The sequence below is a fragment of the Achroia grisella genome, unplaced genomic scaffold, assembly GCF_030625045.1.
Source record: "Achroia grisella isolate CSIRO2021 unplaced genomic scaffold, CSIRO_AGI_Agris_v1 utg2167, whole genome shotgun sequence".
Taxonomy (NCBI): Eukaryota; Metazoa; Arthropoda; class Insecta; order Lepidoptera; family Pyralidae; genus Achroia; species Achroia grisella.
This window is the reverse complement of record NW_026712716.1, coordinates 1,893,616-1,908,009: the sequence shown is the minus strand read 5'-3', so window position 1 is coordinate 1,908,009 and position 14,394 is coordinate 1,893,616. Positions and strand designations below refer to the sequence as shown.

At 33.8% G+C, this 14,394-nt stretch overlaps 2 protein-coding genes across 2 annotated transcripts; one reads left to right on the top strand and one right to left on the bottom strand.

The window, feature by feature from the left end:
* Window positions 1-627: 627 nt before the first annotated feature.
* Window positions 628-6,544, bottom strand: LOC131842363 (dynein regulatory complex subunit 4). Its single transcript, XM_059190905.1, has 7 exons — window positions 6,459-6,544; window positions 5,957-5,996; window positions 4,984-5,676; window positions 4,705-4,892; window positions 4,002-4,232; window positions 2,932-3,074; window positions 628-797 (listed from the first exon to the last, which is right to left on the bottom strand). The coding sequence occupies exons 1-7, from the start codon at window positions 6,459-6,461 to the stop codon at window positions 716-718; spliced, it is 1,380 nt and encodes a 459-aa protein (XP_059046888.1). The 5' UTR covers window positions 6,462-6,544; the 3' UTR covers window positions 628-715.
* A 1,079-nt stretch (window positions 6,545-7,623) lies between these two features.
* LOC131842369 (uncharacterized) lies at window positions 7,624-10,629 on the top strand. Its single transcript, XM_059190910.1, has 4 exons — window positions 7,624-7,947; window positions 8,941-9,057; window positions 9,792-9,896; window positions 10,365-10,629. Exons 1-4 carry the CDS (start codon window positions 7,708-7,710, stop codon window positions 10,584-10,586), a joined length of 684 nt encoding a protein of 227 aa, XP_059046893.1. The 5' UTR covers window positions 7,624-7,707; the 3' UTR covers window positions 10,587-10,629.
* Window positions 10,630-14,394: the final 3,765 nt, after the last annotated feature.

Genomic DNA, 14,394 nt, shown 5'->3' with positions numbered 1-14,394 from the left:
AACAGACCCTGTTTTGTGTAAAAAAATTCTTTACAACTTTTATTTAAAAGACTTTTACATATTTCTTGCTGTTATCGAGTTATTTCCATAGTTTTTCAACCCAATTCTTAATATTTTCATCCCTTTCCCGCTAACTAAAATCAAAATTTCTTTCTGAATATTATTATTCACGTATTAGTGGATTTATTTTTATATATTGCACCAAAAATGGTCACATCATGTTTAATTTAAAAATTTACTGGACTGTAGGGGGTGAAGGTTGGGACCTCGGGGCGAGCTTCCTTGCCCCGGCATCGACTCCGGGGCGACAACCACCGGGTAACTGGGTTGACAGCCTCGTAGGGCAGGTTTCTAAAACTATGTATATATACTTAGTTTTAGAAACCTAGAACATATTCAAATTAACTTATCCTACCTTAAGAAGTAGTACCATAATTGGGGAATGGTAATATTTTTTTCTTTTTTTCAAAAACTTTTTGTAGGTTTACGGGACCTCTTGACGATGTACGTCAAAACACACCTTCACCGCTCGTGTTTCCCTCCCTGCCCAACCAAATCTGGTAAGAGCCTGCTAGTGCAATTATATAATGATTATACAATGATAAAACATTTATGTTTATGCATTGATTAATTTATTGATTATTTTACAAAATATATAACCATATATGTATTAATGATTTATGTGGAGTACCTAGGTTTATACAACTTGCTGATTTTAAGGATCTTTGGTGACTAAGCCTGCAGGTCCTTGCCCGATGACTGGAGACATGCCAGCCACGGCAACTGCTTTCAACGGCCTGTGAAAAACACGAAATTTTATTCATTTTTTTCAGGCCAGCCCATATTATAAATACCTTATAGACTAACAAATACTATATATTACTGACTAATAATATATAAAGTATAATAATATTATAAAACTAATTCGGATTCTTCAACTCTATGGTCAATAGATATCTTCTGGGAAAGCGCGCTACATCCTAGGCCTGGCCATCATTTACCAACAGATGAGGTAAGACCAAGCGCAATCTCATTATTAATAAAAAAAAAAAAAATAACAAAATATATATATGTATATGGTCAGTATGTCTTAATGGATGATAAAATATTGCTTCCACCAGCAGTAACAGTTTACGCTGGCAGGGCAGCAGTGAATGATGATAAAATGAGCAGTACTAGTGCAATCACAAGATACGATTCCTTTAGAACAAGGGTGTTCAACCCGCGGCCCGCGGTCCGCTTGCGGCTCGCTGGTGTGTTTTCTGCGGCCCGCTAATAGCACAGGCCCAGTTTCAATAGCGACAACAATTAAGCAATAAAAAGTGCATTTAATATAAAATAAAAAAATCCTTATAAAAATATCGATGGTGCGGCCCGCTGTGCAGAATAAAAATGTTTTTGGCCCTTGATTTATAAAATGTTGAGGATCGCTGCTTTAGAATAACAACGTATGAGTATAAATAACAACGTAGTGTGTTTTTTTTATGTATGATAATAGAATGGTGCACCCGCCTGCGCTAACGGTTTACGCTGGCGGAGTACCAGTGGAGGATTATAATGAGCATGAGGTCAGGTCAGTGAGGCCATCGTGATTAAATAACCAAGAATTAACCACGATGGTTTTCAGGAGGAACCGCGTGGAGATCAAACTAACATGGTGCATTGCTAGTAGGGTTCATGATTTCTCGAGCTTTTCTATTTCTCGGGTCTCGAGAATTCTCGAGGTTAATTTCTCGGGTCTTCTCGGGTTGTCGAGAAATTTACATTTACGTACGTTTGGTTTAATTTTTGTTCCAATAACGTCAAAAAACTCAGTGGTTTCATTTGAGACGGAAACCACTGCATTTTTTGTTAAATATTAACTATAAAATTTAACTATAAAATTAATTATAAAACTTTTATTGAGTAGGTATATTTAAAAACATTATACATATTATGAATAAGCCATTTTTTTTAAATACTGAAATATATTAGGTTCTTAAATATGAAATTAGCGTTTTGTCGTACTGGCCACTTTGATCTTAAATATCTCCTCTTTGGTTAGAAATTTCAATTTCAAATTTATACGGCTATTCACTCATGCATTTGTTTTTCGAAAACCGTAATACATGTGCTTGGTTTTTTCTTTGGGTCACTCAGCTTACAAAATGGAAAACTTAAAATATCGCGTCAATATACCTACATGAAAGAAAACCTTAATATCTTGTATTATTGTGCCGCCACGCAATACAACAAACGTCAATTTAATTTCTATATAGGTACTTGATTTCTCGAGTTCTCGACTTTTCTCGAGCTTGATTTCCCGGGAACAGAACCCAAGGATTTCCCGGGAATTCTCGACCCGAGAATTCCCGGGAATGAACCCTAATTGCGAGTAATGAGGCACTAGACACCATTACTAACAATTCCTATCCCCCCGTGCCCGTAGTGTAATTTATGTATGATGGCAATGGATAGAGCATACCTGCTATTCCAATTGCTTAAAAAAAATTCTTGTGACAGATCATGAGATTTTCTTTTTTATACTATTATGCTATTGGCTGAAGTTACAGTTGGTTTTTACAGCTTCGCCGGACGAAAATACGAGCGAATGTAAAGGGTACGGCTACACTAAACAATGGTATTATTGTTCATAGAAAATACCATTTACACATAGAACCCATAAATGTAGTTTACAATTCAATATAAATATTATTATTCAACAGTTTAAAATGTTACAACAGTAATTTCTACAATACACATATTTATATTTTGCGCCATCTATTCAAATACTCTGAAACATTTTAACTTTGCTATATTAAAATACTTAATAGTACTCAATGTTACCGGTAGATGTCGCTACTACAATTAGGTACAAATTCAAATAGAATCCCACGCGCATTCATAATTCTACAACATACCAATAGATGGCGCTAATTCGAAATAACGTACTTGAACCCAAGCTCTTCTGCTGGTATCCCAAGTTTGGCAAGTTTTGCTTCATAAGTAGCTAGAAGATCATCATGGGCCTTTCTTAGACGAGCAGCTTCATACCTTAAATCTTCAACTTGTGTGTCTTTTAGTTTCAGCAATTCCTGAAATCAAAAAGTTAAGGTGTGTTACTAAAACAGTAATTATTATTTTTATATGAGGTACTTGTAGATAATGTAGTTTTGTATAGGTGAAATAATAATTATTATGATTATCAAATCAGTTTCAATATTACAAACAAATCTAGAGAAAAACTGTTTTTATAAAGAGGAAAGGTTTGATTTTTAGTTTGTAATGCATTAAGTTAAAAAAATGTCATTTTTTTAAATACTTTTTGCATATGCGTTATTATATATATCTTATATATATAATATAGACTTGTCAGTGAGTAAGAAAAGCAAAGCAACGCAACGCCGCGGGACACTGCTAGTTCTATTATAATTAAGTGAGCTGTGTTTCAGTTGTTGGGTGAATATTAATAATAATAAAGCAGTGAAATTACAGGATACGACTCATGACATCTTGGTTGACTCTGGAATGGCAACGCATAAGTGGTATCATGTGTGTTACATGATAACGTAATGTCCAATTTACTGTTCATGTATAGAGGGCTACCGCTTACCATCAGGTGAGAACATCCGCTTGTTTGTCATACTAACTATATAAAAAATATATTAGGTATATTGCCAGCTTTTTACGGTGTTTAATAATGATGTGGCAGAATAAATAAAATCTATTTTGATTCAGCAGTATGTATATATACTTTCTTTTCTTTTCTTTTCTTTATATACAAATTTCACAAAAACAAAGACTAACTGCCTATAGTTCAATTGCGCTAACTAGATTTTTTTTTTCAGATTTATTTATTTGCCATGTAAAACATGTTACATGTAACTTGTCAGTTACAAAATTATAAATCAATAGTAAAAATTAATATAAATTAAATTGGTAAATCTTTATTATCTTTACATACAATCGGTAAGGCTATTTTATTTTCATCCCTTAAAAACTTAAGAAAAAAAGATACTAACATGGATTTCCCTCGGCCCCAAATCTCTGTTTTCTAAATTCTTCAACTTCGCTTCCAATAACGCCGTCTTCAGGGATGCCTTCTGCTGCACCTCCAGGACCGCTCTGGAGAACCTCGTCTTCAGTTCGTCCCTCTCCGCCACTACTCGGTCGAACCGCACTTGGAGCACTTCATACTCCCACTTCAGTACTTCGAATTGCTTTTCAAGTGATGTTAGTTGCTTCGTTTTTGCCTGTCACAATATGAACATAATATAATATCCCTGGACAATTCACATAACGCTATCTAGAGTTAATTTAAGTACAGCTTGTGTTAAGACAACTCATAAGTATACTGAGATACTTTTTTTGTAAATAGATATATAATATACATTGAACACACCCAGACCAATTCAAACAATCATAGTATTGAATACGAATGTTTGTACCGTGTGAGAAATCCCAGTACTATCAGGTACTCCTGATGATCTCGGGTTCGATTCTTAGCAGTGTGCTAATAAACCGTGATGTATTAGTACTCCGGAATATCATCGCCTGAATGAGCGGTATCATAGATGTGACTAGATAATAGTGTTTATAATGGGCGACGGTTACCACAAGTGGGCCGTCAGTTTGTTTATCACTATAATTAATAATAAAAAATATAAGCTAATTAATAAACATATTTAGTGTTTATCAAGTTTAATAACTTTTAATAGTACTTACAGCTAGAGCCGCCTTATCTCTATCATAGTTAGACATCTGACGTTTCAGTTCTTTGTTATCGATGATAGCAGCTTCTAGAGGCTCCCGCAGACTCTTTGTTTCTGCAACTGCATCTCTAGCTACCTTCTCTGCTCGTTCTTTTATCTTTTGCATTTCTTCCATTTGCTGTTTCAAACTGCTTATCAAACCTGTTAAATTATAAATAAATATTATTACTATTGTCATACTCACTGTCATACTCAGGCATTAATAAGTTTAGACAGTACATCCAGCTCCTACCTAAATTATTTAAAGTTATATCATTGTAATAATTTTTCAAATCAGCAAAAGCCCTTTCATGATGAGCAATTAATTCAGACAATTGTTTATTTTTTCTTTCTTCGACTTCCGCTATTTCAGTTCTGTGCTTCACAGTTAACTCAATTTTAGTCTCATGAAGTTTCTTATCTGCTTTTTCTTCTATTTGCCTTGCTCGCTCTTGAAATACTTCTCTCGTTTTCGATAATTCTTCTGCATGAATAAGCTTAGCTCTTCTTAGTTCATCTTGGGAAGCTAGTATTTTCTCTCTCATTTCTTGTCTTAGTGCCCTTTTGTCATTCAATAATTCCAATTCTTGTTCAGTGTGTTCTTCTTTAGCCGCTTTAAGTGCAACTAAATTTTCAGCCCGTAAAGCAGCTGCAGCGGCTTGTTGCTCATATTTCAGATGCTTTATTTTCTGCTTTTCAGTTTCCAACAGTGCTTCATTCTCTTCTTGAGCCTCCTCGGTTGCTCTTTCTCTGTTTCTTAATTCCGCTTTGGCTTCATCAAGCTGTTGCCTTGTGATCTCCCAGAAAGTACGAATTTTGTCCCTCTCCAATTGGAAATAATTTCTTTCCTCTCTTTCCTTATCTAATTCCTCTTTTACTCGTAACGTAAATTGCTCGAGTTTTTCTCGAGTCATCTCAGACGTGTCCACTCCATCGATGACAATGGCTGAAATTATAAAAGTGTTTATTTATTATTTATTTTACTTTTATTGGAAAATTAAATATTTAACAATCGATATATAACACACATAACACTATTACCAAGCAACTCATATTACTATGATGCCACATGATAACGTGATATACGTAGTGCTGTTCATGTACATAGGCGACGGTTACCATTTACCATCAGATGAGCTGTCAACTTATTTGTGATTCCAATCATATAAAAAAAGGAATTTGAAATATTTTTAACAAATTATATATAGTTATATAAAAGATAATACCTGGCGCTTTCTTCCCGCCTCCCTTTCCTCCTTTGGGGGGCTGTAAAGTATAAAAAATGTTTATTTACTTATACACTTCATTTGACGACCTCGGTGGTCTAGCGGTTTAGCACACCGCTTTACGTCCGATGGTCGCAGGTTCGATTCCTCGCACAGCACAAACATTTATATTCATGAGTATGACTGTTATGTAAAAAAAATCTAAGTATTTGTATCAGTTGTCTAGTACCCATAACACAAGCTTTAGCTAGCTTAATTTGGGTCTAGATGGCGCTGTGTGAATTGTCCTGAGATTATTATTATTATTATTACACCAAATACAGTAAATAATAAAAATAGTAAATAACAATAAAACTAAATGACACAAAAGTAAGAGTAAGAGAGAGTAAAAATAAAAAAAGAGTACGCAATAAACATAAATATATATGTTCATTAATATATTTATAAAAAAACTTTACACTGTTAATATAAATAAATAAATACATGTTGAAATATTACTTACCATTTTAGTTTATTTTTAAAATTTTAATATTAAATATAAAAAAATATATATATTATTTGATAACAATCAGGATTAAGATCTTTGTGTTCACTAAACCGGTCAACAGAATGCCAATGTTAACTTGGTCGCCATGACAATAGCAGTTTCCATAGAAACCATAAAAACAATTAACGAAAGAGGTTTTACCATAGCAATAGTCACAATGATAAAAGCTTTAGTTGTTATCGTGATAATTATCATAGAAGTAAGAAGATAACAGTTTTATCACGTTATAATGAAAACGGAATTTTTTTTCGAAGTATTTTATTCGTCTCTACTCTACTGCCCGACTTCCAATGGTCGCGGGTTCGATTCCTCGCACGGTATAAACAATTGTATTCATGACTATTGTTTGTATTGGTCTGGATGTCTTCTATATATATTATGTATGTATTAAAAAAATTATATAAAAATATTTGTATCAGTTGCCTAGTACACATGCTCTGTTACCCTAGTTAAAGGGTCTAGATGACGCTGTGTGAATTGTCCGGAGATATCTTATAATAATAATAAATTTATTTCATTAACATAGATGTTGTACAAATTTTTTTTTTACATATCAACAATCACATATTTTGTATGTAAGCATAATTAAATACTTGTGATAGGAGATCACACTCTTCTAGGGTTATTTATTATTATATTAAGAATTTGTTTCTACTGTAAAAGACTGTGTGGGTGTGTGTGTGTGTGTGTGTATGTATGTATGTAAGTGTGGAAGGGTGTTGGATGCAAATGTATGTTTATTAAAATATTATAATCATTATATATATATTACATTGTGACTACATTTCTCAGGACTAGAGTCCAATTGCTCATAGACCATGCTGTCAAAATACACATAGGTACCTACGATTTGGTCAAGGCATTGGATGCGAGCAGTGCAAGACCGATCTATGTGATCATCTTTGGGGGAGACCTATGTTCAGCAGTGGACGTCTTCCGGACTGAAATGAAGATGATGATGACGACACATGGGTAAATCAACAAACCCGGAACAAATCAAAGAGAAGCCGGGATTGGTCGCTAGTGAAATATATAACAAACTGTTTATATAATACTTTTTTCTTAACATAGTTATTTGCAAGAAAATTAACGTCAAAATATAAAGACGTTGTCAGTTCAGATAATCACATTAAAATTATCAGTGTCGAAAACAATGTAAAATAACATAAAAAACCATTCTTCATACAATATATAGGGACCCAAGATGTTTCTTCAGGCTTGCAATACTGTACTTTATGGCGTTATTGTATTAAGTCTTATTTTAATTGATTACATACTTGGTAATGGGCTGGTTGAAATATCCCAGAAGATGTTCTGCAAGTTTGCATGTTTCGTTAAAAGATCTATAAGGGAGGAAGTGAAGCAGGCTGCTGTAATAAGCGAGAATCCTATCAGTCTACCAGTTTTGTTTACTGAAATTATAGTTTTAACTCTGACTATAGCAGTAAGTTCTGTTAAACATAGTTTTCTTTAATGTTCCCTCTTTTTCACGTAATTGTCAACAGCTTCTTTATTTGCAAGATGCGTTCCTTTCTAAAGAGATATAGCACTAAAATCTCTTTCTTTTTCATGCAATTGTCATCAGCTTCCTCATTTACAAGATGCGTTCCTATCTAAAGAGATATAGCACTAAAATCTCTTTCTTTTTCATGCAATTGTCATCAGCTTCCTCATTTACAAGATGCGTTCCTATCTAAAGAGATATAGCACTAAAATCTCTTTCTTTTTCATGCAATTGTCATCAGCTTCCTCATTTACAAGATGCGTTCCTTTCTAAAGAGATATAGCACTAAAATCTCTTTCTTTTTCATGCAATTGTCATCAGCTTCCTCATTTACAAGATGCGTTCCTGTCTGAAGGGATATATAAATAAAATTTCAGCATACGCAGTCATGACAGCTTAGACTTAGTAATGCAAATCATGAGATGTAACACATGTATCACAATATACTTTTTAACGTACATGAAATTATTTTCTGTTTGTTTATTTATAATTAATAAATTGAAAATATGTTTATTTCACAATATAATTCTTAACCTAAAGTCTAATAACCTATAGAACATTTACAAAATAATAAATAATAATCCAGGGCATTACGCACAACATCATCTGGTCCTAAATTATGAAGAGCTTGAAGGTATTGAGTTAAATACTTAGATACGTGTTTTTCATAAATCCATACATAATACAAATAGAAAAAACTGAGTCAAATACTCAAGAAAATAAATTATTGTATTACCCGCGACCATCGAAAGTAAAACGGTGTGCTAAGCAGCTACTCCACCGACGGCATCTTACTAATATTATCTGCAAATAACATTGTACTTAATTTTAAAATTATTAACATAAAACTAAAAGAATTAGACAATCATACAATAAATCCATCGAGCGAAGCCTGGGATGATCACTAGTCTTTCATAATGAACAACTTTGCAGTGTCTAAACAAATACAAGCAAAACCGCGGTCACGATAGACTTGATGAACTACTTCATCAGAGCAAGGAGGCGCTGCGTCAGACCAATGAGTTTCTTGAGAAATGGCGCCTACGGAGGGTAATGTCTTTCCTTCCTTATTATCACCTGTTGCGGAATAATAATACGATGTTGTCAGTTGAGACGATGTAACACATGATTGTGAACTGACAAATCCTTATTTCCTAAAGTTACTTACGCATTTATATGGACATTAGTAGTTCCTTATAAATGCGTAAGTAACTTTAACTGTCTTTCTGTCTCGCTTTTACACCAAAACTACTGAACCAATTTAAATGAAGTTTGATATGCATATAGTCTAGACCCTGCGAAAGGACATGGGCTAGTTTTTAATGCGAAAAAAGTGTTGAAACGAGAGATGAAAGTAGAAGAAAATAAGGGATAAAGTTTTTATGGAAATTGATCATTTTTGAATCTAGTAAACTTAAACATTTTTATTTGTTTTTAGGGTTACATTATTAAATATTATTTCATTATTTGGTCAAGGTCACTATTCCATGCGGACAACGTTGCGGGCACAGCTACTCTAATATATATAATTCTCGTGTTAGTAGCCATACCACGACTTATTTTCATGAAATTGCATACTCAGTAGGTCCGAAAATAGGTTCTTATCTATTTTTATACCCAAATAAATCACGTAGATCTTGTTCATTTATGTATATAGACAACGCTTACCACTTGTGATCAGGTAACAAGTTGGGACAAGTGCCCCATGACATAACTACCTAGGTACTTCATTATAATATATTTTTCTATTATCTTCAACAATCGACGGCAGTTTTTACTTATAGATAAATTGCCAGGTACCCGCCGAGTATTCCTATTTGGATGACGAGCCACAAGAGATCCAGCCTCTGAAACTAGAAGTTCCAATACTGCACATGGCCATAGTCGATGTAAGAATTGTGACTATTATTTTTTTTAATATTATTTTATTAAATTATTTCTCTCGTGACGATGATTGACTTACGGCATCTAGTAAATTTATTTCCGATCTTCTATTTGCTTGTACATTCTTCTGAAAATGAACTGAACGAATTTTATAAATTTTTTCGTCTATAAACAGTAATTTAATCTCTTGAAAGATATAGATTTTTAGCCCTCCTTAGTTCGAGTCTAGATGGCACTGTGTGAATTGTCCAGGGTATATTTTACTAGCTGTACCGACTGTTTCAGCAGCATTAAATTTTTTGCCTATATGTTATCTTGGTGTATAAGCTATATTATTGTAAAGTTTTATTAAAATTCATTCAATAGTTTTTGCGACTAAGAGTAACAAACATTCATTCATCAATACTCACAAACGTGGAAATATTTATAATATTAGTATGATAAAATTATAATTAAATAAACATCTCTTACAGACTCAGGGTACAGCCAGGAACCAACCTGAAAGCGGTGATGCCGGTGATACCATCAATATCACCGACTCTACACTTCTCTCATCGACGTCACTGCTCGATGAAGACTTAGATTCTATACCGGATCAAACTCTTGATCGAATAGACGAATCGAGACGAGTCGAATTAAGAAACCGATACTTGTGGAATGTGACTGAGGAAGATGCTAATAATGTGGAGAATTAATTTGTGTCTTGGCTTGTATTTGTGTATAAAATGTTATCATTATCAGTAATAATTTTTTATTCGAAAATAATGTATTCTTATGTTTTATTAAGCGGTTTGGGCTCATCATCATCTGCTTCTTCCTTATCCCATTCAGTTGAGGTCTGCCTAATATGTTTTCTCTTCAATTCCATCCCTGTCTGTAGTCATCTCATTATTTACTCCCTTTATTACCATATCATCTTCCACATTGCTATAAGGAGTTTGGGCTATTTCTCAAAAAGGTCTGAAGCAATTTAGAGTTCGCTAACTAGGCTCGACGAGACTATAAAAATAACCACTACAAACACAAAAATATGATTGACACGTATTTAAAATTGAAGAATATGACGCTAACAATTACGGTATTAATATTTCTAATGATGTGCTCAGTGCGTCAGCTTTAAGTAATCCCACAAAGCACCCCAACTAATATTGCCAGTGGAGTGTTAAATAAGTAGCGACTAGTGGCGACTTAAGGACGCAGAAATTAATATCTTCACAGATTTGAATTTATTACTGCAAATTACTGTAATATTAAGAAGTAGACTTTGTAAATCGTCTATCTGGGTACCTTAGTCTCACCTACTACAGGGGTCATGACAATTACTTAAAGAGAGGCTCAATCCAGTGTCATTGAATTGGTATTTTAACGTTCCCCCTGGAAACCGTTGTTATAAATTCTGGTGAATTTGCCACGACGGTCTAACTGACCTAGTCCTATGTTCATCTAATCGTCCTCCACTGATGCTCCGCCGTGGTAAACCGTTAGCGCAGGCGGAGGTGCCGTACCATCATTCAATTGCAGACTCTCGAAACTTGATCTGTGTCATATTTTCCCTACTTTTACAAATATTCTTTGCAGTTCCGCTCTTATTGGTCATAGGGTGATATTATATAGCCTGTAACACTCGCAAATAACGTGGCTTTTCTTTGTTAAAAGAATTTTACAAATAGCTACAGTAGATTCACAGATTACCACCTACAATCTCACAAACTTTTTAAAAAAATTAGAATAGATTAAACAAATAAAATTAATCTATGTTTCTAAAGTAGACACACCACTATGTTTGAACTCTGCCTGAACGGACTTTATAAGTCCCTCTGTAGAAAGTAAATAAAATATAGCAAGCCAGAAATAAGTTATATGTTTCCCCACTTTGTAGGGGATTAGGCATTCGCTTTGTGGGATCAAATCGCCTCCGTACTTATTACGGCGGTGTTATACATTACTTATGCAACACTGGGTATTAATAACTCGAAGGGACTCGGATATATTATTTCGTATGACACGTAGACTGTCCTAATTTGCGGATCAGTTCTTTTTGATGAAGCTTCGGTGGTCTAGCAGTTTAGCACATTGCTTCACTTCCGATGCTCGTTTTGTATTCATGAATATGGTTATCTGTATTGGTTTGGATGTTATTTTATGTATAGTATATGTATTTACAAAATAAAAAGTACTCACTAGTTTTTTAGTACTCATAACACAAGCTTAGCTTACCTTGGGAATATTATTTTGTCTGTGTCTTGGGACTATATGGCGCTTTGTGGATTGTCCAGGGTTATTACTATTATTGTACTTTTACTTATTTATTATCCATTTCTATTAGTTGTTCGTATTAGTCTAGTACCCATAACACAGACTCTGCTTAGCCTGGGACTAGGTAGCGCTGTGTGAATTGATCTGGGTTATCATCGTTGTGTACCCTTTGTTGTATTTTAAATGAAAACCGTAGTGCCTTTTTGGAGTTTTTATGGTTAATAATGAAATTGTCCTGCTCTAGTGATATATTTTAGTGTTGAATAGTTCATTTTATCAAGGATACCTATAGGCTTAACATCATGCTACGCCTACGAGCAACAATGAAAACGTAGACGAAGCTGCGCTGGTTAACTAGTCAATTACAACTCTGTTTACAACAAAAACCACGATAATAAACCAAAATCACTACACAGAGAAGCATCGAAGCATATTTAATACTATAATTTAGTTGGTTCAAACAATACACACGTGTCAAGCAAACGATGAAGCACAACCCTTGTTCCACAATTGTGGTATAATGATACCACGGGTTTATGATGGATAGATCCACGCCTTACGGGCTCGTGATTGATTTAGGGTTGTGCCACCCCTGTGGGAATGGGTGGCAATTTTTAAGGAGATTACTAGTGAAAAGTGAACGGTTACGAAAATAGATTTGTTCTTTTGAACTCTATTAATATGTGAAGCAAAAACTTTGTACTGCTTTTTACGAGAATTGCGCATACTCAGGAGTTTGAAATTTGGTAATCTTATTCTTACTAATATTATAAATGCGAAAGTAACTCTGTCAGTCTCGCTGTCACGTTAAAACTACTAAACCGATTTAAATGACAGAAAGGACACAGGCTACTTTTGAATGCGAAAAAAGGGTTGTAAGAGGTTGAAAGTGGGGATGAAAGATGGTATGGAAGAATCGTCATTTTTGAAGCTAAAAGCTTGAAACTTATTTTTGGGCTGTTGATTAAAAATGATTAATATGACATTCTAAGTTTTTAAAAATATTACCCTTAAGGGGGATGATACTACTTTCATCCCCCTTATGGGTAATTTTTTTATACATGTTTATAAATAAATATTTACATGATAATAAAATGGACGAAAGTTTTTACATCCGAATAACATATAGACTATAAATATTTAAAAATATATTATGTAAATTGGACGACATTAATGACAAGTGTGATGCAGACGAAGTCGCGCGAATCAGCTAGTTGTACATATAGAGAAGGAATGCAATTTGGTATTTTTTTTAATTATGCGTAAAAAATACATTACATCAATAATAAAAAATACTACACACATTAAGACACATTACACACGTCTTTGACACACGCATTTGTACTCTTTTATTTATTGTTAGCTAGCTACTCGCCTCAGCTTCGCCCGCGTGTACATGTATTATACATATAAACCTTTCTCTTGAATCACTCCATCTATTAAAAAACCGCTTCAAAATCCGTTACGTAGTTTCAAAAATTTAAACATACCTACATAGGCACCGACAGACAGCGACAGCGACTTTATTTTATACTATGTAAGTCTGTGGTCAAATTGAAAATAAATTAACATTATTTGTCTATAGTCATATTGAATGTAAAGAATAACCATAACAAATTTACTAATTACAATATATTTATTTAAATTATGGACGACCACTGGAATTAGAACTGTCGAACAATTATAGTAAAGAAAGAAAAGACAGAAAGAGACGTTTTGTATTTTTTTACAATTCTACAGACCCCTCTGACAATTTTGTATTATAGCAGATACCCGTGCCTTTCTATGTTATATATATATATCTATAATTATTTAAAAGAGCAACACGCAAGTTCCTTGCTCGTTCTTCTTGTGATGTGACAGCTTTCCGAACGAGCGGTAGATTAAAAAATGTAATGACTATTCAAAAGTGCTTCAATGTAAGTTTATTTGAATAAATGATTTTCTATTCTATTCTATTCTATGCTTGTTTTGAAGCAGATGACGGCTTCTGCCCACCCTCCTTATGCAACATATCTTTACATTTAATTCCATTACAATCGGTTCAGATCTTGATACTATGTTTATATCTTTCATTAAGAAAATGCAAAAGCAATTCGCTTATCTAGTTTCCGGTTCAAAGCATACGACCGACCTGAACAGAATCGCTACAGAATTGATAGTCATTTATCAAGACATTATGAAACTGAATATTCTATCTCTGAAACTGTATAAATTATTACCATAGATATTATTTGTTTATCTGTG